Genomic DNA, 26828 nt, shown 5'->3' with positions numbered 1-26828 from the left:
AAGACACCGCCTCTCGGCCCACGTGCTGTGATCCAGGCGTCGGATTGGCTGCTGGGGGCGGCCGTGTCTCGGGCGGTGGAAAGGGCGCGAAATGTGGTGCTGCGGGGCGGCTCCTGAGGGTGCGTGAGCGCCTCTGAGTCGGGCGAGTGGCTCTGGCCCTGGCGGTCTCGGTTTCCTTCTGTTTCTGTCTCGGCAGTGTCCTGGTGAGTCGCACCAGCAGCGACTGGCTCTCCCTGCGGCGGCGGGACGGTGGGGCCGGGTGGCTGGAGTACGGCGAGCTGGGTGCTGGGCCGCTTCGCTTCGGCCTGCTGATAGGCGTTGTTGCAGGGCCTGTCCCTGCTCCTGAGCTGCCGCCGAGTAAAGGTCAAGTGGTTTCTTTTCGTGTTCTGGGTTTGCGATACTTGCTGTAGGGTCTTACCTGTGCTGCTTGGTGTCGGCAGTTCCCAGGGTCCTTAGCATAGGCATGTCTGCTGTCTCCTTTACATCCTTTTTCACTTAAAAAGCTCTTTTTTTTTTCGTTGTTATGTTTGTGCATACCCTTGCTGAGTTTCTGCTGAATGTGACTCGTGTAAACTATTTCAGTCTACTCCTTTGACTACAAGAGACTTGACAGGTTTTAATTGTAAACATCCAGAGTAAGAACTCCACCAGTGCTGTAAAGCCAAACTCAAGAAATAGCAGTGAAGTGTTCAATACTGTTCCACATATTACAGAAAAGCCATACAGGAGAAAACATCGTCATGGGATGCAACAGCTCACAAAGTTGATTACTCTTGTTTTTCTGTAGGGTATTTTTGGATGTGAAGGATGGACTTTTCAGTGATTGCTATTGGAGAGATACAAAATGTGCTTTCAGCTATGCAGAAGAATTTGGAGTGCCCAATATGGTATGCCAGGAGAATAATATGAACTCTGTATTAGAGTAGTTAATGAGTCTTTGTTTTTTTCCCTCTCTCTTCTCTATTCTTTTCAAATGCTTTGTCAGTTCTGTGGGTTATCAGACAGCAAACAGAATTGTATTTTAAGGCTAAGTATGTTTTGTAAGGCTCAAGTGAGAAAGTAAGACAGAACCTGTATTTTGCTCTTATATTCTAGTAAATTTTGCTTTTCTATTAAAACCTAAATGTGTCAGTCCTCTATCCAGTTATGAAACAAATGTAGCTGATTGGATTAGTTTTGTTTGTAAAGCAGCTTTGGATCTTTGTCTCTAAAAGGTAAGTAAGGTCTGTAGTTCTTTAATGCAAACAAATGCTGAAATAGCATAGATTGTAGTTAAAGCCTAGATAGCTAGAATGTCTGATGAGTATTTGTTACTGTACCTGGTTCTCAAATGAAAAATCGTTAAATGTGTCCTAATTCTCTTCTCCACCAAGATTTTTTTTTTCTTAAGCTCAGGAAAGTGACTATTTATGAATCTTATTTCATTGCTCCTATTTTATATGTAACTTCCATGTTCTTGTTTTCCCGCCTTTTTCTTTTGGTAGCTTGGATGTGCTAGAAGAGCCAGTTTCAACAAAATGTGATCACATATTTTGCAGGTAGGTTTGAAAACTTGTAATTGCAATGCTTAGTCAACCTGTTCTTATCTTCTATGTATACTTCTTTTCTTTAGTGCTAGTGATGTATGCTGTCTTTTGGTAACTTAATGTCTAGCAATTTTAGGGGAGAAATCAATTCTGAATAAAAAATAATTGTAGTTTCACAGATGTATCAAAGGGGATTGATTAACACCAGAACAAGAATACAGGCATTCAACTTGATAATGAGGGATTTCTACAAAGTGGTGCATGCCTAGGCTCAGTTTTTAAGAAAATAAAATCCTCCCTTTTGTTACCATTGTGATTGTTCTTTTTTCCTAGGTTCTGCATGTTCAAACTCCTCAGCAAAAAGAAAAAAGGTGTAATACAGTGTCCTCTGTGTAAGACAGAAGTTACCAAGAGGTAATGCATCTTTGCAAGTGGGCTTGAGGATGAGAAGTTTGAATTCTAAGGAAAAATTAATCATTGTCTTTAAAAAGTCTTAGCAGCAGCCTGAAACAAACAAGAAAGAGTGAAGTAAACTGTCGGTTTCTAACGGAGTAACTCTCTAGTGCCTTATTTTCAAGTGGTCACAGATGATGACACCATTCTTCACAAATGTCTGTGCTATCAATTATAGACTGTATTACTCAATTGTTACAACTAGTTTCTCAGTGCTATACCTATGTGAGGAAAAATATGAGATTTTCACTTTGTGGTAGTTTTAATTCCTGTAGTAATAGTTGCTTTGGAGAATTGTGTTATTCCTCGGCAACAATTTCTAATTGTCTCATCTTCCACTTCAGTTTTACTCCTTTTCTTGTTGAACCTAATTCTTGGAGAACTATTAATAGTTGACCCATTCATTTGTCTTAAAACAACTCATGTGATGATGTTATTTCAGAAGTCTGAAAGAAAATTCCAGATTTAAACAACTAATTGAAGGATTATTAGAAACTGTCCATGCATTTGAGCTTGACACTGGAGTAAAGTGTAAGTGTTGTGAATGCATACATCCTACTTTTATTAAAAAAAATATTTTGGCACTTGCATCATCATTATTTGCAGGGTATCTCATTTACTGTGCAGTACTCAATATGGAGAAGTTTTTCTTGGATGTAGAAGCATAAGTTCCATTAAGTGCCCAAGGTTCATACAATAATCTCTTGAACAGTCTTAAGGGTTTAAACTGTGCATTTGATGACTTCAACCAGTCTTATTTTTAGTTCCTGAAATATGGCTGAGTGTGTATCAAATAATCTTTGTGGCAAAGTCCTGTTCTTGCCACCCTTCCAGCTTTAACTTCTCAGTCTTAGAGCCTGAATGAGCAAGTGCTATAACAGTGTAAGTTAACTTGTGTCATTCAGATATATATATCTCCTTTTGGAACCCAAATTTATCCTTTCTAGTGCTTGGTGCCTTGTAAAGGGTATTGGCAAGTCAGACGCATGCTTGTTTATGTTATGGGAAACAAGATGTTGTTGGGGGTGGGTGGTGGTTTGTGGGTTTTGGTTTGCGGGTTTTTTTAAACTAGACTTTCTTTTCAAATTCTTTTCAACTTGTTCAGTCTTTCTAAAATCACTAATATTAGATCCTGTTCTTGCTAGCTTATCCATAGAAGCAAAATTGGTTGGGAAAATTAGTTGGCAAGATCAAGATTTTACTTAATACTTCAAGAGTACTTATAAAGAACAATCAGACTAATAATTTGATCAGATGTCTGTCTTTGATAATTGTATTTTAGCTGTATGTGTGCTAGTTGCATAGGGTTTATGCAAGGCTATTTTATTAATATATCATGCCTGTTGTCATGCTCACTGTAAGAAAATATTTTTGCTTTTTTTCCTGTTGACATTTTTCAGTTTTAAACAGTCATCACTTTCCTAGAACATCCACAGAACCCACTGCTGCTGAGTTCCTGTATAAAGAAGGTTCTGTCATCCAAAGTAAGGGCTTCAGAAACAGGAGAAAAAGTGCTAAAGAAAATGGACAAGAAAACTGCACCTTGGTATTTTTTTTCCCCAGTTTATTTTTGTGGATTGTTTAGTGTTTTATTTGGAATGTGCATACATGCATATACATAAATGAATGGAATAGGAGATTTTGGGTTGCTTTCAGATTACTGTTTGACTTTAATATTTCAGGCAAGGTCGTCTAAATATTTTTGTCTTCCTAACCTACTTCAAATAGTTGCTTGCATTAAGCAATCCAAACTTAAAGATAATATTGCCATAATATATTCTGTTACTAAAACTAGGATTGAAAGCTTTTTCATACTGCTTGTTTAATTAGATTGTCTAACTATTGGTAGGCTTTTTACTTTTCTAGTGGTAAGACCATGAATACATCTTAAGAATTCTTATGACATTACCCAACTTAAAGTGATTTCTGTATGTGTGAGTTTGTTCATGGTATGTTGTTTGTCTCCTCTGCTCGATGCTGAATAGAATGCTAAGTAAGATAAAACTGTTAATGATTTGAGCTGTTAAATGCATAATTGTTTCTAGTAACACATTCCATTACTGATACCAGTATGATTAATTACATGTGTTAGGTTTTTGTGTAGAGGCTGCCAATTTAAATGCTTAGTTCATATGCATCAGCACTCCCTGCTGTAGTTTAAGTAATTCTTACTTTTCTGAAATAGCTTACTGTTATCAATAAGTATTCCTTTCTGTTCTCCTGTCAGCAGGAAGCTAATGTGGATACACAGCTTACAGATACTGGGGTCAGAAGGTGTTCCCTAAGAAACAAAACCCAGAAATATGACTCTGAAAAAGGGATTTATATAGAGTTTGGTAAGATCTGTTGTAGATCCACACTAGTTGAGTGTATGTATAATGCTTGCAAAGTAATGAGAGGTGATGAAGTTCAAAATCTTTATAAACACTAATTCCTCCGTAACATCCAAAATTAAAACAAAGGGACAAATGATGGACAATTACAAGTTGGTAAACCAAAGGGGCTTTTATCTCATTTATTATATTGTAGGAAATAACGCTGCTGTAGCAAACCTTTAAGGCTCAGTGTACAAGATCCAAAGAAGAGAAGATGCTTACAGATGTGAAAAAAGCTGTAGTTGTTATAACTAATAACTGCTGGTTTGTAAAAAATATTAAGCCTTGTCACCAGTGCTTGAGGCTCTAGTGAATAACCAGAGATAAGAATGAAATCTAATTGAGAAAAGAATACTTCATTTCTTTCTATCCTAGCTTTTCAGAGCTTCCTTTTTATCTGGTGCCCACTGCTGCGAGAAACAAGATAGGTGCTGTGCATAGTTTATTTTCTCCCTGTTACTTCAAGGAAGGAAGTGCTCTTCTTAACAGATAGTGTTCATTGCCTTGCTTTTTTCCTTATTTCTTCTGCAAATATCAATCAAAGGATCCGAGTCAGATATTCAGATATATTGCTCTGACTTCTGGTTCAAAAGTCTAAATACTAGCAGCTGTTTCATGTATAAATTTAGAAATTAGAAACTAACTCTTAGCTAATTAATTCTTAGTAGCTCTCTGTTACCAGTCACTGTATTTAAACAGAATTATATGCTGGAGCAGTGCAGATATTTATACATAGAAGTCATTATAATTAGGTAGAATACTGTGCAATTAAACTTGATTTCATCTGATAAAAGTTGAAAGCTTCTACCTCTAGAAAGAACTAAGCATGCATGGTTCTGTGATAATAGACACTGTATCTGGCAAGTCGCCTTTCTAAACTATTTCTACTGGAGTAACAGCTGATTTGTTTCTAGGCTCTGATTCATCCGAAGAGCTTTTGAAACAAGCAAACAATACTGGGTAAGTAAAGGTGATTTAAGGAATTCATATTTTCTAAAGACAGTAGCTCAGTGTTCTCATCCCTATGTTTTAGTTTCTTTGCATAGGACTGATAGAATTGTTCAAGCTGACAAGTGATTTTCAACTTTGGGGGCAGCAAGGTAGAATAGGTAGCTGACTCCCGTCAGTTTGTCATATAATATGCTTTAAAGCTGTTTTCTAAATGTTTTGTTGCTTACCCAGACATTAGATCTTCAGGAGAAAAGCACATACCTATGCTTTAGAAAGTAAATGTAAAATTCAGGAATGTGGGAGGGGTTCTTAGTTGTGGCAAGTGTCAATCATACAGCCTGACTTCTCCAAAAACACTTTCAGAGCAAAAAGGGAAAATTAAGTATCATCTTCTATTATGTCTATTCACATTTTCTCTGTAATGAAAGTAGATTTCTCTTCCCAACAGGTTAGAAGACAAAGAAGTGCTTCAGATTTTGTCTCAAGAAAAGCTAGAAGGACTGGAGAGTGCTGAGAAGGGGAATGAATATTCTTGCAATACGCAGCCTGGCAAGCCAGGTGCTGAAGAAATAATTCTACCAAATGTCATAGGTGTGTTTGTTTTGGTGACAAAAATGATTAAGCTTGAAAGAAAGACCACAAGTTAACATTTTGATTTCACATCCCGTATGTTGTAGTTCTGTTGATGCTTACAACTAGTGACAGTATAATACAAGACTGCCTGTAGACTAGTTACTTAAAATGTGGATATTCTGTGCACAGGAACAGAAGGGGGAAAAATAACTTGATCAAAGTGCAAAACTTATTCTATTCTACATAAGCCATGTTATCCCTTATAATACAAGTTAAGAGCGCTGTCTGCTAATTCATGTAAGAAATAGGATGAACATATGTCATGTATTTTCATCTTTCTCCCTTTCTCTAGAGGGAGATTTGTGCAGTGTCATACTATGTTTTGGGGGAAATAAGAACAGTTCTTTTAAAACAAAGTAGCTATTAAGCTAGTCATTGTTCTCGTGGATGTAAAATAGGGCTTAATAATTTATAATACCTATAAATCTTCAGGTGAAAGTGATTTCTCGAAGGAAAGCTTGAGCAAGAAAAGCACTCGCAGCATTGGTGAACATGCCAAACCTGGCCAAGTGAATGTGACTGAATACCAGAGTTCTCCTTTAAATGTTCTTGCTGTAGACCTAATCATAGAGCAGTGTGATGGAGTAGGTAGTGCCAGTCCCTTAAGGAATGGGGACACATCTATCTTTAAGAACACAGAAGGAATGGATGCAGAGCAAACTCAATACAATAGTGAAAGCAAAGAGTTTGACTTAAAAGATAGCTCAGAGAGCAGGTTGGATAAAAGCAAGGAAATAGATATTATTGCACAAAATGTAAAAGCTGTGGAAATGTATGAACCTGAGAATGATTCTTTCTGTGAAAAAGAACTTCCTCTGGAGAAACTACTTCAGCCAGAGACGCTTCACTGTGCTACCCTGAATCAAGTTTCTAGGAAGAGAATGAAGCGAAGCATTCAGAAAGTCAATGAATGGTTTTCAAAAAGCAACGACATTCTGTCTTCCAGTTCTTCCCAGGATGATTCTGCTGGAGCAACTGATGTTTCAGGTGAAGGAGATATGTGTTTATCAGATAAAGATTCCTGTATTTCAGAAAAGACTGACCCTATGGTAGATTCCATGGAAACTGCAGTGGTTGAAGGAAACAAGAGATGGTCAAAACAAACAGCAGATAGCATCGAAGACAAAATATTTGGGAAAACATACAAGAGAGAGAGGAAGTCAAATCACCCTATTATCTTGAGAGACATTTTACCTACTACAAAAAAGGAAGATGTGGCTGCTTATGAGAAGTGCTTGAATAATTCCAGCAAAGATGGACTGAAACGAAAAAGGAAGACTTCCTGTGTCCTGCAACCTGAGGATTTCATTAACAAAAAAGATACAGAAGAGGCAGATGGGTGCCCTCAAAGTGTTAACTTTGGAGATACCGAAAAGAAAAGATGTGATGAAAGCTCTGCTGTTAATGAGAGTCAGCTCTCTGAAAATAGAGTGGATAGTACACTAGCAGAACTTGAGGAAGGAGGAGGATCCATATGGGAAAAAGCTACTGAAAAGATGGCTGGCAAGCACTGTGATGGGGAGCTGGAACTGAGTAACTGTGATCAAAAAAGCACTAAGAAAAGTTCTGCAGCAAAAAGATGCAGACGTTCTACTAGAACCATGTGTGTTCTACAGTTAGTGGATAGAAACTCTCTTTCTCCTGATCCAGAAGAGCCGCAGATTGACAGCTATCCAAGCAGTGAAGAACCAAGGAAAGTGGAGTCTGAGCAAAGACAAGTCAGGCGCAGCAGGAGGCTTCAGTTACTTTCTGAAGAAATGACAAAAACTGGAAAAGGAGTAGTAATTAAGGGAGTAAGAAAGTATGATAGCAATCATGAAGGGTCTTCCTTTGCAGTCCAGAGGAGTGTGTTAGTTCACAATTCTGAATGCAAAGCCCAGTGTGAGCCCCCGGGTACACTGAGTTACAAGCCACTCACTAATCTAAAGGCTGATGATCTGGAAAGGAATAGAATACAGGTTAGTCTGAAGAATTCATCTGACACTGCAGAAACTGGAAGAAGTGTCTTCAACCCTACATCTTCATGTCAGCATTCAAGTTGTAGTTCCTTTGCACCTGATGCAGGTTCTCCAGAAGGTGAAATACTAGGTAGCCCTGTCATCCTACAGTCTCCTTCAGTGACTGTGGTGCAAACCACTTCCCACCCAACTGAAGTGATGACTGAACCATGTACTGCTGCTCCCCAGGACAGTGGACATGACACACAAAATGTTCCAGGAGACCTCAGAACTGAGAAGTTGCCGATGGCTGAAAATGTTTCAGAATTGACCAAGGAAGCTGAAGATAGTGAGTTAGACACACAGTATCTGCGAAATATATTTAGGCATTCAAAACGCCTATCTTTTAGCCTTTATCCTACTCCCATGAAGGCGTGTGCAGGAGAAGATACTGCTTCTGCAACTTTAAAGATATCATGTGCTGAACAGGTAGAAAATAAGCATAGCAGATACTTAAAAACAGAAGACTTGCAAGAAGAGAATACAGCTGCTGAATGCTTGAGTAGGGTTTGTGAGAAAGAGAAGCTTAAGACACATGAATCCGCTTGTGTTAATCCCTTGACTTACTTTGTTGGCAACACTGACCGTACGCACACTGGGGAACATCAAGAAGATGTTTCACAGGGTTCAAATCAAGGGACTCTGACACCAGTAAGAATGGATACTGCTAAGACTGAAAGCAACAACAAATCGCAAAAAGGAGAGCAAGGAAACAAAAAGATGGTGTTGACTGACATAGGGATAGAATGCGAGTTGAGACAGAATCCAACCAAAAGTAATAGAAGCCAGAGTGATGTGAGTAATACAGAAGAGCACACTTTCAAAAGAACTGATTTAAACACAGCTGATGAAATATGCTTCAGCTCAGAAAATGATCAAGCAGGAAAGACCAAGGTTGTTGATGGCAAAGGACCAATACTGTATCTTCAGTCCAGATCAATGATTTGTCCTGCAACTTGTCAGCAAAGGCCTGCTGAATTCAGCCATGAAGTCGTTTGGAAAAAAAGTAGCAGAAGAGAAAGAAAAGGGAATGAAGAACAAGCAACCCAAACTGGTAGCACAGGGGTGCCTGAGTGTTCAGGTACAGAGGCTCTAGAAGAGCCTCTTAAAGGGAATAGTGATTTTACAGGTTTGTCTGAAACCCCTGATGGCTTACTGTGCTCTGAGATTGAAGAGAACACCAGCTTTTCTGAAATTGATAGGAGAGAGAGATCTGCTGTGTTTGTAAAAGGATGTGACAATGCCCTGGTAAATGAACTAAACAGTAGAAATGTTAGTTCTAAGCCAAGATCTCAAGGTATTCAAAGATCTCGAAGGAGAGCGCAGAAACTGCAATCTTCAGATGAAGAATCTAGTGAGGATGAAGATTTACCATGTTTTCAGACATTAATGTTTGGCAAATCAGTAAGCACACCGTTGCAGATCAATAAACAAGTGACATCTGTGGTAGAGTCTTCAGTAAGTCCCATCACATCGCCTCACAATGGAAGTGACGATGACAATAATATGCAGAAAATGGCTGAAGCTGCCCTAAGTAATGGGTGTGTTTCACCAAGCCAGGGGTCAGAACGCTCTGTCAACTTATTTTCTTCCCAGTCCAACCTGTCTGAAGAATCACTTGATGGAGCGCAAGACCTGGAGAAACCTTCAATACAAATTCATACATGCAAACAAGTGAGCAATGTGAATGAGAGTGAAGAAACTTCTCAAAGTTGTAATGGAGGTCTGAAGAGAAGCAAAACTAACTTCAGAGATGAATGCCAAGAAGACCCAAACATGGGAGCAAACCGAGGTACAAACCAAAATTTTAATCTCTGCAGCTGTGTCTATGGTGTCATTGCACTTAGGGTTTTGGTGTTTGCATGGGAACTTTGTTCTGTATTTATGTGGTGCTTGCTCTTTTAAAGGAATGTATCTGCCCTAAACAATCAAATGAAAAACCCTCAGTGGTTAATTTCCTGAAAATTAAGTTCTTCCAGTGTTCTCTGTTTGGAGCAAAAATAGATAGACTGGGCACTAGAGCCCGGACTGAGTGAGTTTGATGGGAATTAATTTTTGAGTGAAATGCAATCTTTCTTACTGCAATGTGATACTTGCGTCTCAGCAAAATTTCATAAAACCTACCTAAGCTGTTTCCCCAGATGAAACATTTGTTGAAATTGGCTGTAGAATTCTGTAGTGGTTATTTTGACTTTTTTGACTTTCATAAATATTTAGGACTCTTTCATCACTATTGAAAGGCTTTGAGTTCTATTGACTTTGCCATACGTGTGACATGGTATTCTTCAAAATGTTCACTTAAAGTAGATCTGTGCTTTTAACTTAAGTGTTTCCAAAACTTGTGGCTTTATCATTATAGTTAACAGTTGGCTAAAAGGTCTGTGTGGTAAGAGATTATGGATAATGTTTGTTGGGTTTTTGGTGGTTTTTTAAGATTTTTCTTCCATCTTCTTCAAGGTGAAGCATCTGGATATGACAGTGAAACAAGTAATGTAGAAGATTCATGTGGACCATTCTCTCAGGGTGAAATTCTTACTACGCAGGTAAGTGAGTTTATGCACTAAATTCTAAAAGTAGTTTGCATTCTAGGATACAAGCAAGTGCATGAAAGCTGTGAAGTCAGTGTAGTGGGAAACTGCTTTTCTCATAATTCTTTGTGTCACTAGATGACTTCCAAGAGCATAATTAATGAAGAATTGTCCAACTTTGCCTTCCATGGTAACATTGCATGCTAATGGCTATAACTTGTTATGTGGTATTGATTACAGTGCTTAATTGTGGGAGATGCTAGTTAATGAATCTCCATATTTGATGAATGCTGAAAACTCCAGCCTCCTGTATTTAAAAGCTTCATTGATAGGAATTTATAATGATTGGTGATAAGGATTGGATTTGCTACATTATGATATTTAGAAGCATGGAGACTTGCCTTCTAAGAGTAAAGATTAAATGAAATCCTTCCATATTACAATATTTTAGATAAAAGACCCAACAGGCAGTGTCCAATGAAAGGTGTATTTAGCACAGGGTTTTCTTTACTATTAATTTCCTGATTACTGCTTAATGGCATGACTTTATGGGTGATTGTGGAGGCTTTTTGGTTGGGGGTTTTGGGAATTTTTTTTGTTGTGTGTTTTGGTTTTGGGGTTTTGCTTTGTTTGGTGGGGTTTTTGTTGGGCTGGGTTTTTTTGTTCTCTAACTTCAAGGCAGGTCTTATGCCAAATCTCTCTTGAGCATTAACAGCCCTGTGGATTTTAATGTATGTCAAAGAAGATTGAATTTCATTTCTGTGTTTCATGGCCGGTTGTTCTGTTTACTGTATTGGTGCAAAATGTTGGCAGCTGGCAGGACATTGCCCCGTGATGTAGCTTCATTGATAGAGATTCTAGGATATTCTAGGGTTGAGTGGAATAGTGGCAGTATGAGTTGGTGGGGGGTTTTTTGGTTTGTTGTGTGGTGGGGGTTTTCTGTTTGAGGTTTTTGTATTGATTCAGTAACAAGGAAGTTCCCTGTGGTGCCAGTGCTAGAGCTGCAAGCCTAGTGTTAGTGCTGTAGAAACTGCTTTGTGTGGTGAAGGTTTCAGGTTTTTGAAAGGGTCCTTTGAGGCCCTGAGCTCTTCTTACGAGGTGTGTATGGCATGTTTTTAATAGAGGGTATTGTAATTTTTGAGAGAGAAAGTAAGGAAGAGTAGGATTAAATATTTCATTCCTTTTAGACAATCTTTGGGGCTTTCAGTAATGGTGGAAAGTGCAGAGGCTCAATACTTGATGTTCATTATTAAATTTTAAATTAAGTGGCTAATGCAAACTAATGCAGTTGGGACAAAACGCCTTTAAGAAATCTTTGCAGAAGTTTTTTTTTTTTCTTGACTGATTAAACTCTGAGCTGTCTAAACTGAAATGATTTGAACAGTAAAATAACTGTGGCTGTTCGGGTTTTTGCTTTTGACATAGCATGTATGCATTATTTATTACAGTAAAAGCACCATGGTCACCTCTTGAACACGGGGTAAAAAATAATTCAAAATAATTTTACTGTTTCTAATTTTCAAGTGTTTGTTAAAGAAATTAATCTTACTGTTTAAAACTGAGATTGCTAATGTTGGCACAATTGTGTATCCTTTGCAGCAGAAGAATGCTATGCAAAATAACTTAAGAAAACTTCAGCAAGAAATGGCTGTACTTGAAGCAGTGCTAAAGCAGCATGGAAGTCAGGCCTGTGAGTTTTTACCTATCCATTCCAGTAGTGAAGGAACACTTGGAATGGAACAAATGAGACAGAGAGGTAAATAGCAGTGAAAACCTTTCCCAGCTTTCTTACAAACAGTTGTGTGACTATTACTAGTTCTTTTTCCTTCTACCACAAATTATAGTATTAATTTAAAATTGGTATGTTAGCACAATTTTGCCTAAATTCAGCTGTTCAATGAAATGTTTTATTTATAACTTAGGTGCTACACTTAGCCTAAAAAGACTCCTGTTACAAATATGTGTGAGATTACATGGTGTAATTGTCTAAATGGTTTGAGTAGGTTTGTGGCTTGGCAGTACTAACCCATGTTGCTGTTCTGTCAGTTCTAGCTGTACTCTTGTTTTCTTTCACTGGAATGGGTAAGGGACTGGGAGAGTGGCTGAACACCCAGAAGGACTTGGCCTCTATTGCTGTGGTAGAAATTGTCCTTTGGCTATCAAGGAACAAGACAGAAATTGGTTAGGTATGTACTGGCTGTCAAAAGTAATATAGTATAGGTCAGGCTGGTGATGGGCAGAGAGGAGGAGAATACCTGTATTGGTGTGTAAAGCCCTGAACAGGACAGGAACACAGAGTTTCTAGCTGGAAAGTACACAAGCCAGGAAATAAATGGTGAATAATACTTTAGTAATTGCTGAAGCCTTATTGTATGTTGAGGATAAAGTGAGTTACTGCCAGCTATCTAAGTAATAGTGAGAGGGCTTTATTTAAGGTTTTTCTTTAAGGCAAGACAGCCATTGAGATTACTGTTCTGACAACTGCTCTGCAACAGAGCATAGAGCATTCTTTGAACAAAGCCTACAGTAAGTAGAGATGCTCACTGTTGAACTTCTCAGTGTTCTAAAAAGGCACCCAATGCTGATTTAAAGATTTCCAAAGACGTAATGCTTATTGAACTCTTAGATAAATTGTACCAGTGCTTTTTTTATCCTACTTGCTGCTAAAAATTTATTTCTAATTCTGTGGTCTTGTTTCAGTCAGTTATCTTTATTTTCCGAGGGCAGCTAGAATAACTTGATATCCTGGAATTCAAAGTTACTTAGTGTCTTACCATGCCTTTACTGTGTATGGCTTTCACTGTGGAGTCTTTTCTGTCTAAATTCAAAGGCTTTCATCACTGCTGTGGCTGCTAGTCAAATATCACAAAATGATCTGTAGACTGCTTTTGATCTCCTAAAAGATGACATTGTGCTGTGTGAGGTATGAGACCTTTAGATTAACCTCTATTTAAAAAAAGTCAGCCAGTATGGTGCAGCTATACCAATAGGTCTTCTGCTTCCAAGTTGGTTTCTGCTGTCAGTGTAGTCTGTCTGCATCACAGAGCTCCTTCATGGCGAAAAGGAGCTGAGACAGAAAAAGTGAAGAGGCTGAGCCTTTGAAACGTACACAGTGGTTAGTTCAATTCATTGCAAAATCTGAAGTAACAGCATCCTTCCCTGCTGTGGCTGCTGCTTCGATACCTGAATTCCTGACAGGAAAGTGGGACTGCTTATTGTGGAAGAAACTCCCTGTAATCCTCTTCGGATTTTGTGTTACTGATTTAACAGCTGCACTGTGCTTTCAGCCTGCTCTCTCTCATCTTTGGGTCATCCTGAGCCATTATAACATTAACAGTATACTGACACTAAGAGACTGCTTACAGCCCATGGTTAGCTAACAAAGCTTGCTGAATTGCAGGGCACTCAACCTGGCTAGGGTTTGAGGATGTTATTTCATAGACAAGACTGAAATGTGACACTTCTAAGCCCCTCAGGCCAGATTCATAGGATAACTATAGACTGCTTGAAGATTGTCAGCAAATTGATGATTAGTTTCCTTTAGATGGGAAAACTAATTAAAATAATTTCATTAATACAATGCCTGTTCACATTGTTATGCTAGAATATGGATTTTTAACTTGTAAAAACTTAAACTGATTGGACTTATTGATGGTTTGATAAAAATTACAGGCACCTTTAGCAAATAAATGCCTCTACTGCTTGTGAACAGAGATGTGGTATGTGTTGAGATTTGTAAACAAACTGCACTAAATAGTGTACCTATTTTATATCCTGCTCTTTCCACCTAATACATCCATAGCTGAACGTCTTAGTTTTGTAGATGATTTAATATGTGAAATAAAATGTAGCTTTTATCTGTGCTTCAAATTTCTCAGTATTTTGTGTAGATTTCTGTTTAGGGACACTTGCCTCTCTCAAGTGTATCTGGATGAGATTTTAGAGAATGCTTGACTTCTTACCTGAAGAAACAATTAAGAATGGTTGCTTTTATTTGGCTTGTTTAAGAATGTTTTCTTTTTTAAAGGAGCAGAGTCAACCTCAGAAGGAAATTTTGAAAATCACAAATGCAGCAGTTCAAAGGGATTTTCAGCCAATGATTTCCATGTTATATCAAGTGATTCTCTCAACAGTAAAATTAAAGAGTTAGAAAAAGAAAGGTAAACATTTTTGTTTTGTTTAATTTCTAATCTTGTATTTTAAAAAGGAGGAAAAGAAAAAATGTGTACATAAATACCTCTCAGCTTTTGAGCAATTACAATAGCTTAGCTGTTGCTACATGGTTCTGTCACTTAGAGTAAAAAAGGTATTCAAACCAATTTCCCCCTCTCAAGGTCTCCAGAATTGTTGCTTCCATCTTCTAAATCCTGTTTGTTAAAGAGACCAGATTTGGAGAAAGGTCTTCAGTGTGATGGTGTTCTGAAGAGCAAAGCTCCTTCTGGGATGATAAAACCTGTGCAGGAAGTAGTGCAAGACTATAGTCACTGTTGGCTTGAAGCAGGTAACATTTAAGAGGGATCCAACACATTTTGATTTCTGCTTTTTTCATGTTTTTACATACCAGCAAGATACAACTTTTTCTTGTAAATCAAGGATTTTAATTTATATATTCCTGGTCAATTTAAAAAGATGCCACTTCTTGTTTGGGGTTTTTTTGGTAGCCCAACTGTATAGCTGCCCCTCAGGATGGGGTTGGACAACATTTTGACAGTAATAGGAGTTATTATCTGTCTTGCATATAAATTGGTACTTCTTGACAGATACGCTACTAAAAATTTCACAGGTATTCTAGTGTCTCAGCTATAGATAGGAAAAAGTAATGACAAAGGCAAAGGTGAAGTAATAAATAAGGAGAGGAAGTGACTGCAGTGTTTAAACTTAAAAGGTAGAGCAACAGCTTTCCACCAAGACTACAAGAAGGATGAAGTTGTTTCAAGGAGTAATTTATCTTTTCCTTCAGAAAACACAGATGAGCAGAAATCTGGGACCAGGCTAAACAGTGCATTTGTCTTATCAAATCTCTCTGGAAATGTGACCAGGAGCCCAAATAAGTCTTCCTCCTCTGTAAGGGTGCTTAGCCCTCGAGCTGCAGAAGCAACAAATAGTTCTATTGTAGCTCAGGATGCTAATAAAAGCTGTGCTCAAGAGTGTAAATCGAAGAGAACTGTGTGTTTTCCTATATCTGTTCTGCACAATGCAGCTGGAAAAGAAAATGCTACAAGTGCAGTTGTGACTAACAGGAGAGAAATGTCAATTGTTGCATCGGGTCTGAATCAAAGTGAACATGTAAGTAGATTTCAGAAGTTTTAGAGATCACTTGATAATTGTCCCTGATTACCACTGTAGTCCTCAACATAGAGAGATCTAAGTATAATGGAAACTAATCTTACAGGAGTTGCAGATTTGTAATACAGCAACTCAAGTCAAACTCTTTCAGTCCTAAAAATATGAAGAATGTTGCCTGTAAATGGCACTATTAAGCTTAGTGAAGTTTGAACTTTTTAAATGACTGGCTAGTGTCTAGGGGAAAAACATTGTTCCAAAGCAAGAGGATTTATTCCTGGAAAGCCTTGGGGCTTGGAGGGGAGGGGGCTGTTTGGTTGGTTTCTTTAATGTTCTTAAATGTTGCTTCTTGACCCAAATTCTGATCCATAGTGAGGATTTCTGTAATTTTTCAGTTCTGAATTGCTAATATACCTGTTTCTACGATCCATTTTGAGGAGGAGCTTTTGGCTTACAAACTACTGACTGAGAGCTGCCCTTTAGCCTGTTGAATGCCAAAATTATTGACTTTAAAGGAAATGTATATTCTGTGTGCCAGCACAAATAAAACCATTAGTTTAACTATCTTATTATGTTATATTTCTATAAAATGGAATTGTTGGGGTTTTTAATCTGGTATGCTAGCTATTAATTTTCTTAACTACTTTTCAGTTGGTGGTTCGGAAGTTTGTGAGAAAAACTCAGAGCACTTTATCTAACCACATTACTGAAGGAACAACTCATGTCATAATGAAAACAGGTTTGTTGGGAGCTCTGTGAACAAATCCTATATTTTTATACCATATGGAATTTTAACTTCAGTCTAAACAAGCAGACAGTTCAGCAAGAAGTTAGAATAGTTTTGAGAAGGTATTAATAGTTTATCATAATATTTTTTGTTTAAAGTTGGGAATCTTTCTTTCTCTATTTCATAGAATCAGAGTGAGGGTATGTTTTGTTTCCTTGTGTGATTTGAAGTTAATGTTACTGAATATTTTTTCTCCAGCTGTTTGGTCACAATTTTTAGGTGTTTACAACATGTTAACATGAAATAGCTCAGAACCAATAAAAAAAGGCAAGATAGTTTCTAAAGAAATGGGATATAGACATTCTTGAAAATAAGATGCTATTTTGGTTTCCTAATTCCTTGTAGGGATGATAAATGCTGGATTTGTTCTAAATTTTTGAAAGAAACTTATCTTTAATAGAAAACTGGGACTTAAGTGTATGTGTAACTGGTGGTAGCTGATAGTGAAGTCATGTTTCCATAGGAACAGAGCAGCACTAACACTTCATTGTAACCATTATTTGCATGCTTAATTAAGGTACTTCAAGTTTTTGCTCTTTGGTAGAGCTCCAAAAATCCATTATTAAAAGCTTGAAGGAACTTTATAGAAACTTCAGTACAATACTACAGTTTCAAATTTGACTATTGTATTCTGAAACAGCATTATATTGACTTCAGAAAAGCATAATATTCATCAGTAAAATTAAGCTACTATACTACTGTGTCTAGGCATAGGTTACATTTAAGCTCTCTGCTGAAGCTACCACCTAGCTTTTAATCAACATTTTCTTAAAAAGCAAAATACTTTTGAGCTAAATCTGGGTGTGTGTATGCTATATACTGTGCTTGCATTTTGCTTCATAGAAGCACTTCTAGCTGACTTGTATTTGGGTACAAACTATCGCATAAGCCTTTCTTGCTTCTGAAAACCAACCTAGAAAAGGAGCCAGAAAATTGTGTTACTCAAAATCTATGGACTCAATTTTTGCCTTTTTCTTCAGGAAGTGTATCATAGACACCATGACCATGTGTTTTTGGAGAGGTAGATTATTCTGTCTTCATACAAATACAGACAGGATAAACTGCCTTCTGAAGTTGTGCCTGGTCTGGTAGAGTAGAAGATGGTCTTAAATGGATGGTCATATAAAAGTTTATGACAGTGTCAGGCACTGAATCCTACTGTTAGCATCCTCTGTTTTGGCTAGCATTCATGCTTTTTCTTGCCCCTTTACTGAATAGCTACAAAAGGTTTCAGAGGTTAGGTTGAACATGTGATTTAGCTTCTGCTCATTTCCGTCAGCTTAGTAGAATCAGGACACTAGAATTTTGGAACCTTTCTATAGATGGTCTTGATATTTTGCTGCTGCACTTAAAAACTTTTGCTTTTACTTGCAAGTAACGAGAGCTGTTTTTTTCACTCATGGGATAACTGAAAGATCTTATTGTTTGCTCTGCAGATAAGGAGCTGGTGTGTGAGCGGACACTGAAGTACTTTCTGGGTATTGCAGGAAGAAAATGGGTAGTTAGTTATCAGTGTAAGTATACCTTGTTTTGGAGCTAAATGGTCTCTGCTCTTCTACCACAAGTGTACTCTTCACTTATTAAAAAAAAATCTTCATGTCCTGGCATCTGATGTTTTGCAGAGTTTCTTCTAAATACTTTAAAATAAAAAATAAGTAACAATTTTGCTGGATAAAATGACTTGTCCTGTTCTGATCTCTTTATTTAGGGGTAATTCAGTCTTTCAAAGAAGGAAGGATACTGGATGAGGTAGGTCTTTTCTCTTAAGAGTGAAATGTCAAATATGTAAGCAATGGCGTTACACTGATAGACCTATTGGTAATCTCCAGTATTGTCTAAACATTTAACATATGGAAATTTGACTCTGAAAACTGGGATTTTAGTTTGACAAAATGCTAGGACCAAAAGTTTCACTTAAGCTATATATATTCATTATTATTGAAGACATAATGGGTCCCTATTATTTTTTGGAACAGGTTATAGACATATTTTTTAAGTGTCCCTATGGGTATTGATGGATTACAGCATAGGGAAGAGATCTATTGTTTGCTTAAGTAAATAATGTTGGAACATAGCTATATACATAGCTTTGTTTTCTGTTTAAACTTTAGAATAGCCAACTAGTGAAAACTTGTTCCAGCATTTACTACCTTTCCTAGTAGCAATGGCTTATTTAATATGACCCTGATTTAGGTGGATTTTTGTATTCCTGGGTAGTATTTGTATTTTTGAAGAATGTCATATTAGTGACCCAGTATGGATTTCATATACCTAATGAGCAGAAATGTCCACTTTCTGGTATGGCGTCCACATGCCCTGTTGCCAAGCCAAGGGTGAACAAGAAAAATCTTAGCCCCAGAAACACTCTAGGAAGGGGTATTAAAGGCCCTCCTGTGCTTGGGGTGAAAGGGGGAAGTTGCTGCATAATTGCCTGGGAGTGCCAGAATATGGGACACCTGTTAACATTGTCAGACACTCTCACATTGCTTTAAGCAAGGAGAAGAGCCTCCAATTATAACAAAAACCAAACTTTTTTCAAGTAAACTGAAAATATGCAGTTCTTTATACTCTTGTAGCAGGTTAGACTGCATAGAAGTTTTGGAAGTTTCATGAAAGTATTGGAGAAATGAGAGTTTGAGTCAGATGTAGGCCTGAAGTTATCAAATGCAGCACTGTACTTGTTGTTAATGTATATACTAAGTGAATGCTTGGAAATAAAATAGATGTTGAACATCTAGAAATTATGTACTGATAATGTCTATCAAAGAAGACTACTCACAGTCTTGGAGTGTGCCCCTTCTTTTATACAGTTTGCTAGACTACTATACAGTTTAGCTATAACTTGTTTCTTTAAAAATTGTCTGATGCTGCAGGTGTTTCATTACTGCTCTCCATCATTTTTCTTGAAAATCCTTTTACTTAATTTTCTGTGCACACTTAATTGTAAGGCTTCCAGTTCTGAAATCTGACAACTTCCTGTTCTGATGCAGAACTCTGACCAGGAGAGTGTTCTCAGTCTCTAACTTCTGATTGCTTGTTTATGTTATGTTCCAGGAGAACTTTGAAGTTAGAGGCGATGTAATCAATGGGAGAAACCACCAAGGTCCGAAGAGGGCCAGGCAGTCTCTGACTGAAAAGGTATGAGCACATCAGGGATGAAAATCCTGTCCTGCTATGACTGTTTCAGTTACGTGCTATGCTAGCTGAATATCTGGAAATTCTTCCAGTTTCTCTGCTGTTCTGTATATATGGAGTTGTATAAATTAAGCATTTTTATACATGAAAGGTGAGCTCTGTCAGCAGCAGTGGTAGCCTGATAACCAGTCCTAGAAGTGCAATGAAATCAGCATATTAAGTGTTGTCCTTTAAAGATATGTACTCTGTTAACATGTTCCTTGTTTTTCAGATCTTTAAAGACTTTGAGATCTGTTGCTATGGACCTTTCACTGATATGACTACAGGTGTGTCATTTTAGTGGAATTAAATAAACTCCTAACATAAAATACTTGGAGAGGGATTGTGTGCATTCACCAGAGTTTTACATTTGACCTCCTCGTGGATACTCTTGTACCTCTTTTACTCTGAAACTTTCAAGATACCTACATGAGGTATAGTGTAGGTAAAGAATTTTATCCAGTTCTGTCTCCAGATAGAATGGAAACAGTGTTCTCTTCTATTTGGATGTCTTCAGAGAACTGCTCTGGCAATTTTGCGGTATTATCAAAACAGGCCTTTTATCTAGTTTATCTCCAATTCTCTAGCAATGAAGGAGAAGTGTTAATATACTATCTGGTAATTGCTTTAGATGCTATTGAACACTTGTATTTGAGCATTTTTTTCTTCTGTCTTACTAAACAGTTCTGAAGTGTTGTTTTTCTAGCAGTTGACACATCCTCAGTGTAGTCATCTCTTAGCAGCAGATGTTAAAAGTGAAACACACAACAAAGAAGTTTGTATACAAAGAAAGCTGGGCAGGATAGCTTCTTTTTGTTAGTTTAAAGTTGAATTAAAGTATAGTAGATGTTTTGAAAATTTAAGCTAGAATTTTTCTACTTAAAATATTTGTACCTTTCTTCCTGTTCTTGTGGCTTATTCAGCAGGTACTTTCTGATTTGTCCAATATAACTTCATTTTGACTGGGTAAAATATCCTCACATCTCTTGACATTTACAGTAATTACTACAGAGGATGCAGTGCTTTCACCTGCTGCAGTGATCATCAATTATGGCTCTTATACTTGAGAGACTTATTTATCATCTTCACTATAAATTCAACAAATTGGTGGAAATTAAATACTTTGGCTACTTTTGTTAATGAGATAATCACAGTTCTAACTTCTGATTTTTAATTTCATGTCTTGCATCCTTATGATAAGAGGAAATAGATTGTTAGTGACTTTCTCTTTAAGTTCTGGGCATGAGGTGTTTTGCTTTTTTAGGGTTTTTTTGTGTTGTCTAGTGCTGACTAGAGAGTGAGAGAAGCAAGTGAGTTGATGTTCCTCAGCAGGCTAGAAAGTGAAAGGACTTACTCTCTACTAAGGCTTACATTTCTTTCAAATAATGATAGTTTATAACTTGGAACAAACACATGAGGGCTTAGGGAATAGTATCAGTTTCAATGTGATATAAAACATTGAAGTAATAGACTGTTTATCTGACCTCTCCAGAACACCTAGAATGGATGGTGGAGCTTTGTGGTGCCTCCGTTGTGAAGCAACTTCATCTGTTCACACATCCAACAGTACGTTAATGAATGTTACACTTCTGCAGTTAGATAATACACAGCGTGTTGGAAGATGATGACGGGGCCTTTGTGGGCTTGTTGAAGACTTGTGCATACAGGTGTGGTAGAGAGCTGCCAAACTGCACGGCAGCAGTTCTTGTTCTAGGCTCTGGCCATGGGTATTTGAAGACAGGCTAACTTATAGTGAAAACTGATCAGAGGCTCTAGGCCAGATTGCTGATTTCAAAAGAGATTAGCTCTGTGCCTCACTTTGCAGCACAAAAAGCCTTTAGTGCCTTAACTTAGTCACAGCATTCCTGGAGAGAAGCCACAAAAATCTTAGGAGCTAATGTCTGTCTTCCTCTACTGCCACTTCTTAAATTCCTCTCCAAAGTGATGCACTGAAGCAGAGTTAGTCCAGTTATTGCTCTCTGCAGATAGGGGTGAGAGTAATTTAATGAGACAGATAATAGTAGCATTATTCTTTTCTTCTCTTGAAATCCTAGAATTCTACTGCTGTTGTGGTTGTGCAGCCAGATGCTTGGATGGAAAACACGGATTATAGAGGTAAAATGACACTCTGTCATGGACTGGTTTGATACACATTGAGTGTCTTTATCACCTCAGTCCTTTTAGTAGCTACATGTCAGGTTTGTAGAGGAGTCAGAATCCTACTGCATCTGGAGATGGAGGTATGTCTTGGAAGAAAAATCTGGAAGGACAAGGTCTATTATCTCAAGAATCAACAATAGAGTCTGAAAAGGTAGTCTGGCAGGCAAATCCTATTCTTGGCTCAGCTGTCCTACGTATCATCAGCTATACAGAAACTTTTCTGGTCGGACGGGGAACTAGTAAGATCTAGGAGAAGGTCTCAGATGAGACAAGATTCTGTTGGTCTGGAAAGAATATCTAGCTACAAAGCGTTAACTGATACAGCTTTTCCTTTTTCCCCACCTCTTTTTTTAATTGAAATACACCAGAGAAACCATGAGACTTGGGAAGTGCAAGTGTTCCAGACTGACTTACTTCTAAATGAGGTAGTGGGAGTTATGGCATGAATGGGAGCTAGTTAGTCTACAGTGGAGTTCAACACAAAAAAAGAAGCAGGAGGACGATGTAAAAACAACAGCTGTTTCCATGGCACTGGGAAAATGAGAAAATAAAGAAAAAGATCCTGAAACTGTGAAGAGCAGTCTGGGAGCACTTCATTAATTTTCTGTTTCTTCTCTCTTAATGAGACTTAATGCTTGTCACATACTCAGTGTGCCTGAGCAGACAGGAGCTTGAGGCTCTGTCACTGAGGTCCTAAATTAAAAGATAACAAGCACTGCACTCTTTGCTTTTAGTGTTTATTGTGTGGTGTTGAAAACTTCCTGCCTGACAATTTGCCAAATAGTTATTCTTTTTGAAGCAGCAATATCACTTGGATTGTTAAAAGGAGTAGTAGCGCCACATCAGTTTTTACTGGTTTTCTTTCAAGGCCTTTAAAATGTCAGAGATAAAGCAGATAGCTTAATCTGAAAGCTCACCTTAAGCTTGCTTTGACTCACTGCTAACAGTTTCATGTTTGTGTCTTTGTCTTACAGCAATCCAGCAAAAGGACAATGTTGCCATGGTGACTCGAGAGTGGGTATTAGACAGTGTTGCTTGCTATGAGTGCCAGGAGTTCGAAGCTTACCTTGTGTCCTGAGGGTGATCTGCAGTTCTTTTTCCATTGCTCAGAAATTCTCATCAGTGCTGATAGCTTGGTAATTATTTTAAGGACTGAGAATTTAAGTCACTTATGCAGAGATTATGTGCATGTAGTGTTCTTGTTCAGAGTAAAATAACTATACTTTTATTAACAATAAAGTTACTTAAGACTACCATATAAAGATGGAATTACTGGCTGTTCTTTAAAGATTAAGATTTCTCATTTCAAAATAGTCATTTAAATTAATGTAAACAAAGCTTTAAAAGTTAAAAAATTTAGAACACGGTCTCATCAAAGAGATGGCAATGTATTATTTACCATTGCAGCCAGTTCCCGTTTATGTACTTGAGGATATTTGGGAGACAGTCATTTAAAAGAGTAATATTGGGCTCAAGGCTTGAATTAAAATGTACTTGCACTCGCGAGTAACCTCCATATTTTCGTTTTGCATAAATAACATACCTGGAATAATAAGTCTGTATACCAGTACAATGGAATATTATCTTGTAATTACAAACGCATTGGCCTGGTTAATCTTAAACCATGGATTATAGTTGTGTCAAACTATACAAACAGCTCTCCTGTTGCATATGAAAGTGTCAACTTGCATTAACCAGGAGAATTATCAACAAGTACAGCCCCTGAAAAGCCAACACTTGATTTTCAACATAAATCAATTCTTAAAACCACGAGCCTATACCACTGTTGTCAGTCTTATTTCTGAGAAGTGTATGTGGCACCTATGGAGAGATAATAAACAGATGCACTTTAGTATCCCAGTGACCTATAATAAGTCCTATAAGAATCTGCTTCTAATAATCCCTGCCTGCAAAACGAGACTGCAAAGAAAATAAATTGCTTTTTATGGAAGAAAGTATGTTGCTTGTTTCTGTTGCTAAGCAGTTCAACTTCATAAATAATTTTGTACTTTCAGAGCAGAAAAAGAACCTGTTTTCATAAAGTTGTTGTTTAAAAAAAAAAAATTGTAGCTACATTCAGAGAATTGTTCAGTGCTCAGATGCTGCTAGGTTGCTTGGAAAGTTATAGAAAGTATTTTTATAAATATTGGAATGATCAAAGGAAACAAAATTTTGGCAAGTATTTGACTTAATTGTTTAGATCTTATGTAAATCAGTCACTTGGTCTCTGCATTGAGGCATATGTGAAAAAATATCTGAAGTCCAGCCTCCTGGGATGGGGAAAGGGAGTGGAGACTTACTGGAGGAGGTAAAAAAAATGTAAATTAGAATTTCAGAGCTGGAATCAGAATTGTAATTTCCATCAACCTGAGAAGCAAATGTGTTAACAAGTGTCTTGCAGTTGCCAAGTGGAGGCAAATGTAGCCCAACGAGGCATTGCTACTGGCAGCGTAAGTGCCAGAAGCGTCGGCTCAGTGACATACATTGCTGTTCTCTTCTATATGACAATATTTCATAACTGTTGAGGCTGTTCAACACAGCCTCACCTTCAGACTAAGTCTGCTCTTATCTCTAGAGCCCACATTGGTTGATTTTTTTTTTGTTTGTCTTTTTTTTGTAATCTACATTTGAAAAGATAGCTGGGGGGGAAGACTAAATGCTGCCTTTAGATGGGAGTAAAAGGCCAAGCAAGACTCATTTGCATCTGCCTTTGTGAAATGGCCCCTCCGATCTTGACATGAAGGTGGTCCTTCCTAGCAGATAAGGCACTAGCTCCAGCTAGATCCTTGTCTGTAGGAATGATGTCCTCCTTCCTTGGAGGTGATAGACTAGGTCTGTGGAAACTCTGCTTCTAATAAAGTATCATCTGTGAACTTCTGTAGCAATCTGCATCTAAGACTTCACTGGAGTCTTTGACTGAACAGCTAGAAAAAGGAAGGAGATGCTTCCAGGGAAGTAGGCAGTTCAGGGGGAGCTGATGCAGCCTCTGTCATGGAATCCATACTGACTTCTCTAGTCTGACTTCCAGCTTTGGTAATAAAGCCCTAGCTCTTAGGAGCTTCACAGCCACTGCATGGGTTGGAAATGCCATTTTATACATGAGGATCAAGCTGCATTTCCTCCCTGTTTGCTCATATGCAAGAGCAGCTTGTTTTATGATCTTCCCAGGGTAGGAAGCCTCTGAGGTGAATGCATTTTTGAGACATGACTAGGCCATGCTGTGCCTTTTACAGTAATTACCTGAGGGTGATGAGTAGCAGAATCATTAAAGAACTGGACACCTGGTTAAAGGGGCTGCATACGAACTGTCCTAGTAAGCAGTATGTGCCTTTTATACTACTCACTAGAGTAAGGGAAGAAACAAAGGAAAGTCTGGTGCTTGCTGTAGGTTTGCCTGAGGCTTTGCCATCAGGTAAGTACTATATTTGTAATTAAAACTGCTCTGCTTTTGTAACTTAACAGGAGCTTTTCTCCGTGCAGCTGCATCAGTGTCAACTTCCAAGAAACCTGAGCTTTGCTGTTCAGTGTACATAACCCCTCCCATGGTCCCAGTTGCAGGAGGATCTGTTGGACACAGCCTTGCCCCAGTCTTTCTGGTCAGTACTTCCAGTACTTCCCTGACGCCGAGTTCAGGCCGTGCTTTCTCTGAAGCAGTAGGAGCCGGTGCACCAAAATAATGCTTTATGGAAGTATTTCAAAACTACATGGGGGGGCGATCGAATTCTTTCCTTCCCCTCTTCTCTAGACTACTAAATTCCTAATGCAGAGGGGAGGAATTTACTACTTTTGGGGAACAACATAGAGAGCTAACCTTGCACTGGGGCAGTAACAGGCTGGCTTCGTCTTGCAGCTGCTCAACCAGCACTGTTGCAGCCTGTCCCTTTTTCCCCTTAAGGTGCTGCTGAGAATCCTTAGCATCTGATTCTGGGTAATGCATTTTGCCTAGTGCCTGGCTATGCTGTGCACAGTTTCTTTTGTTCTTTACTTCACTAAGCCGTCAGCTCTGAAGTAGGAATCACAGCTGTAACACCAGGCAGGCTCATCAAAAATATTTAGCCTGGATATTATCTACTATAGCATCTGAGATCAGGTACAGCCCAAAGCCTCTGGCACTGCAGAGGTGTTCTGGGGCTCTGTTCCTGCCTTTTCATCAGCACAAATGAGTTGAAATATTTCTGTGAGGCTGCCTTATCATACCAGAGAAAGTGTTAAGAAGCCATGGGGGGGCAGAAGCTGTCCAGGACTTATTTTCTAATATATGGGAATGGATTCCTGGTTAGAATTCATGTATGTTAACTAGGTGTAGCTTTGTCTTCATCCTTATCAGCTGGGCTGATGTGGAGGCCAGCAGAGTAAGCAGCCTGTTACCAGTTCAGACTGTCCTTTACACTTTCCTGCTAGGCAGCACGGAGTTATGCATTGACAGAGCCCGGTCGGGTTACATCAGTGGTGTTGGAATAAATGTGTAATTGCTGTTTGCTTCATAGCTATTGTGGAGGCTACAGACTGAGGCAATGGGGAGAGGTCTGTGGACTGTAGGGAATAATTTAGGCATCAAAGTAAAAGTAGTACTCAAACACCCTTTGTGCTTGGCGATACTGAATTTTTCATAGGATTCTATTGCTTCTCAAAGGGAGTTTCTGGTCCTTAAGAGAAGAAAACAGCAGACTTTCTCCTGGAACATGGTGCAGCACATCTGTATCCAAGATGTTTGTGCAGTACCTCTGATGCCTTTCTCCTTTCTATACCAGACACTTCCTGCACAAGGGTGTCACTTTTTTTTTTCCCCCTCCTTGGTCCAGTTTCTTGCTCAGAACTCTTTAACACACAACCACAGCTGCTGCTGGTGTTGGAAACACCTGCATGGCTGCATGTTAGGCAGGAAGAGTCCATGTGCTAGAAATTCCAGCTGGGTTTGTTTAGCCTGGAGAAGGCTAAAGCAGTAGGGGGTGGGGTATAAT

General features: G+C 38.3%; 1 protein-coding gene across 5 annotated transcripts; it reads left to right on the top strand.

Moving 5' to 3' along the window:
- The first annotated feature begins 60 nt into the window (after window positions 1–60).
- Window positions 61–25369, top strand: BRCA1 (BRCA1 DNA repair associated). 5 transcript variants are annotated; one of them, XM_074891861.1, is made up of 23 exons: window positions 61–203; window positions 788–887; window positions 1485–1538; window positions 1860–1940; window positions 2422–2510; window positions 3380–3525; window positions 4207–4315; window positions 5269–5314; window positions 5754–5896; window positions 6371–9727; window positions 10393–10478; window positions 12063–12219; window positions 14491–14623; window positions 14798–14964; window positions 15424–15749; window positions 16398–16485; window positions 17970–18047; window positions 18242–18282; window positions 19588–19671; window positions 19940–19994; window positions 21200–21273; window positions 21762–21822; window positions 22842–23129. In XM_074891861.1, the coding sequence occupies exons 2-23, from the start codon at window positions 808–810 to the stop codon at window positions 22943–22945; spliced, it is 5559 nt and encodes a 1852-aa protein (XP_074747962.1). In that variant the 5' UTR covers window positions 61–203; window positions 788–807; the 3' UTR covers window positions 22946–23129. The 5 variants fall into 5 exon arrangements, 4 of the variants coding, with proteins under 4 accessions (XP_074747962.1, XP_074747964.1, XP_074747963.1 ...); XR_012631906.1 differs by lacking the exon at window positions 61–203 and adding an exon at window positions 25348–25369 and having other exon boundaries at window positions 799–887; window positions 4210–4315; window positions 22842–23003; XM_074891863.1 differs by lacking the exon at window positions 61–203 and having other exon boundaries at window positions 799–887; window positions 4210–4315; window positions 15664–15749.
- The last annotated feature ends 1459 nt before the right edge of the window (window positions 25370–26828 follow it).

The sequence above is a fragment of the Strix uralensis genome, chromosome 22 (assembly GCF_047716275.1).
Source record: "Strix uralensis isolate ZFMK-TIS-50842 chromosome 22, bStrUra1, whole genome shotgun sequence".
Taxonomy (NCBI): domain Eukaryota; kingdom Metazoa; phylum Chordata; class Aves; order Strigiformes; family Strigidae; genus Strix; species Strix uralensis.
This window is presented reverse-complemented; position numbering and strand designations above follow the sequence as displayed.

Excerpts from the sequence above, each read along its gene's own strand:
- BRCA1 (XM_074891861.1), top strand. The coding sequence starts at position 808 with ATGGACTTTTCAGTGATTGCTATTGGAGAGATACAAAATGTGCTTTCA. Across the intron at positions 4,316-5,268 it reads AGGGATTTATATAGAGTTTG|GCTCTGATTCATCCGAAGAG; the intron begins GTAAGATCTGTT and ends ATTTGTTTCTAG. Across the intron at positions 15,750-16,397 it reads GTCTGAATCAAAGTGAACAT|TTGGTGGTTCGGAAGTTTGT; the intron begins GTAAGTAGATTT and ends ACTACTTTTCAG.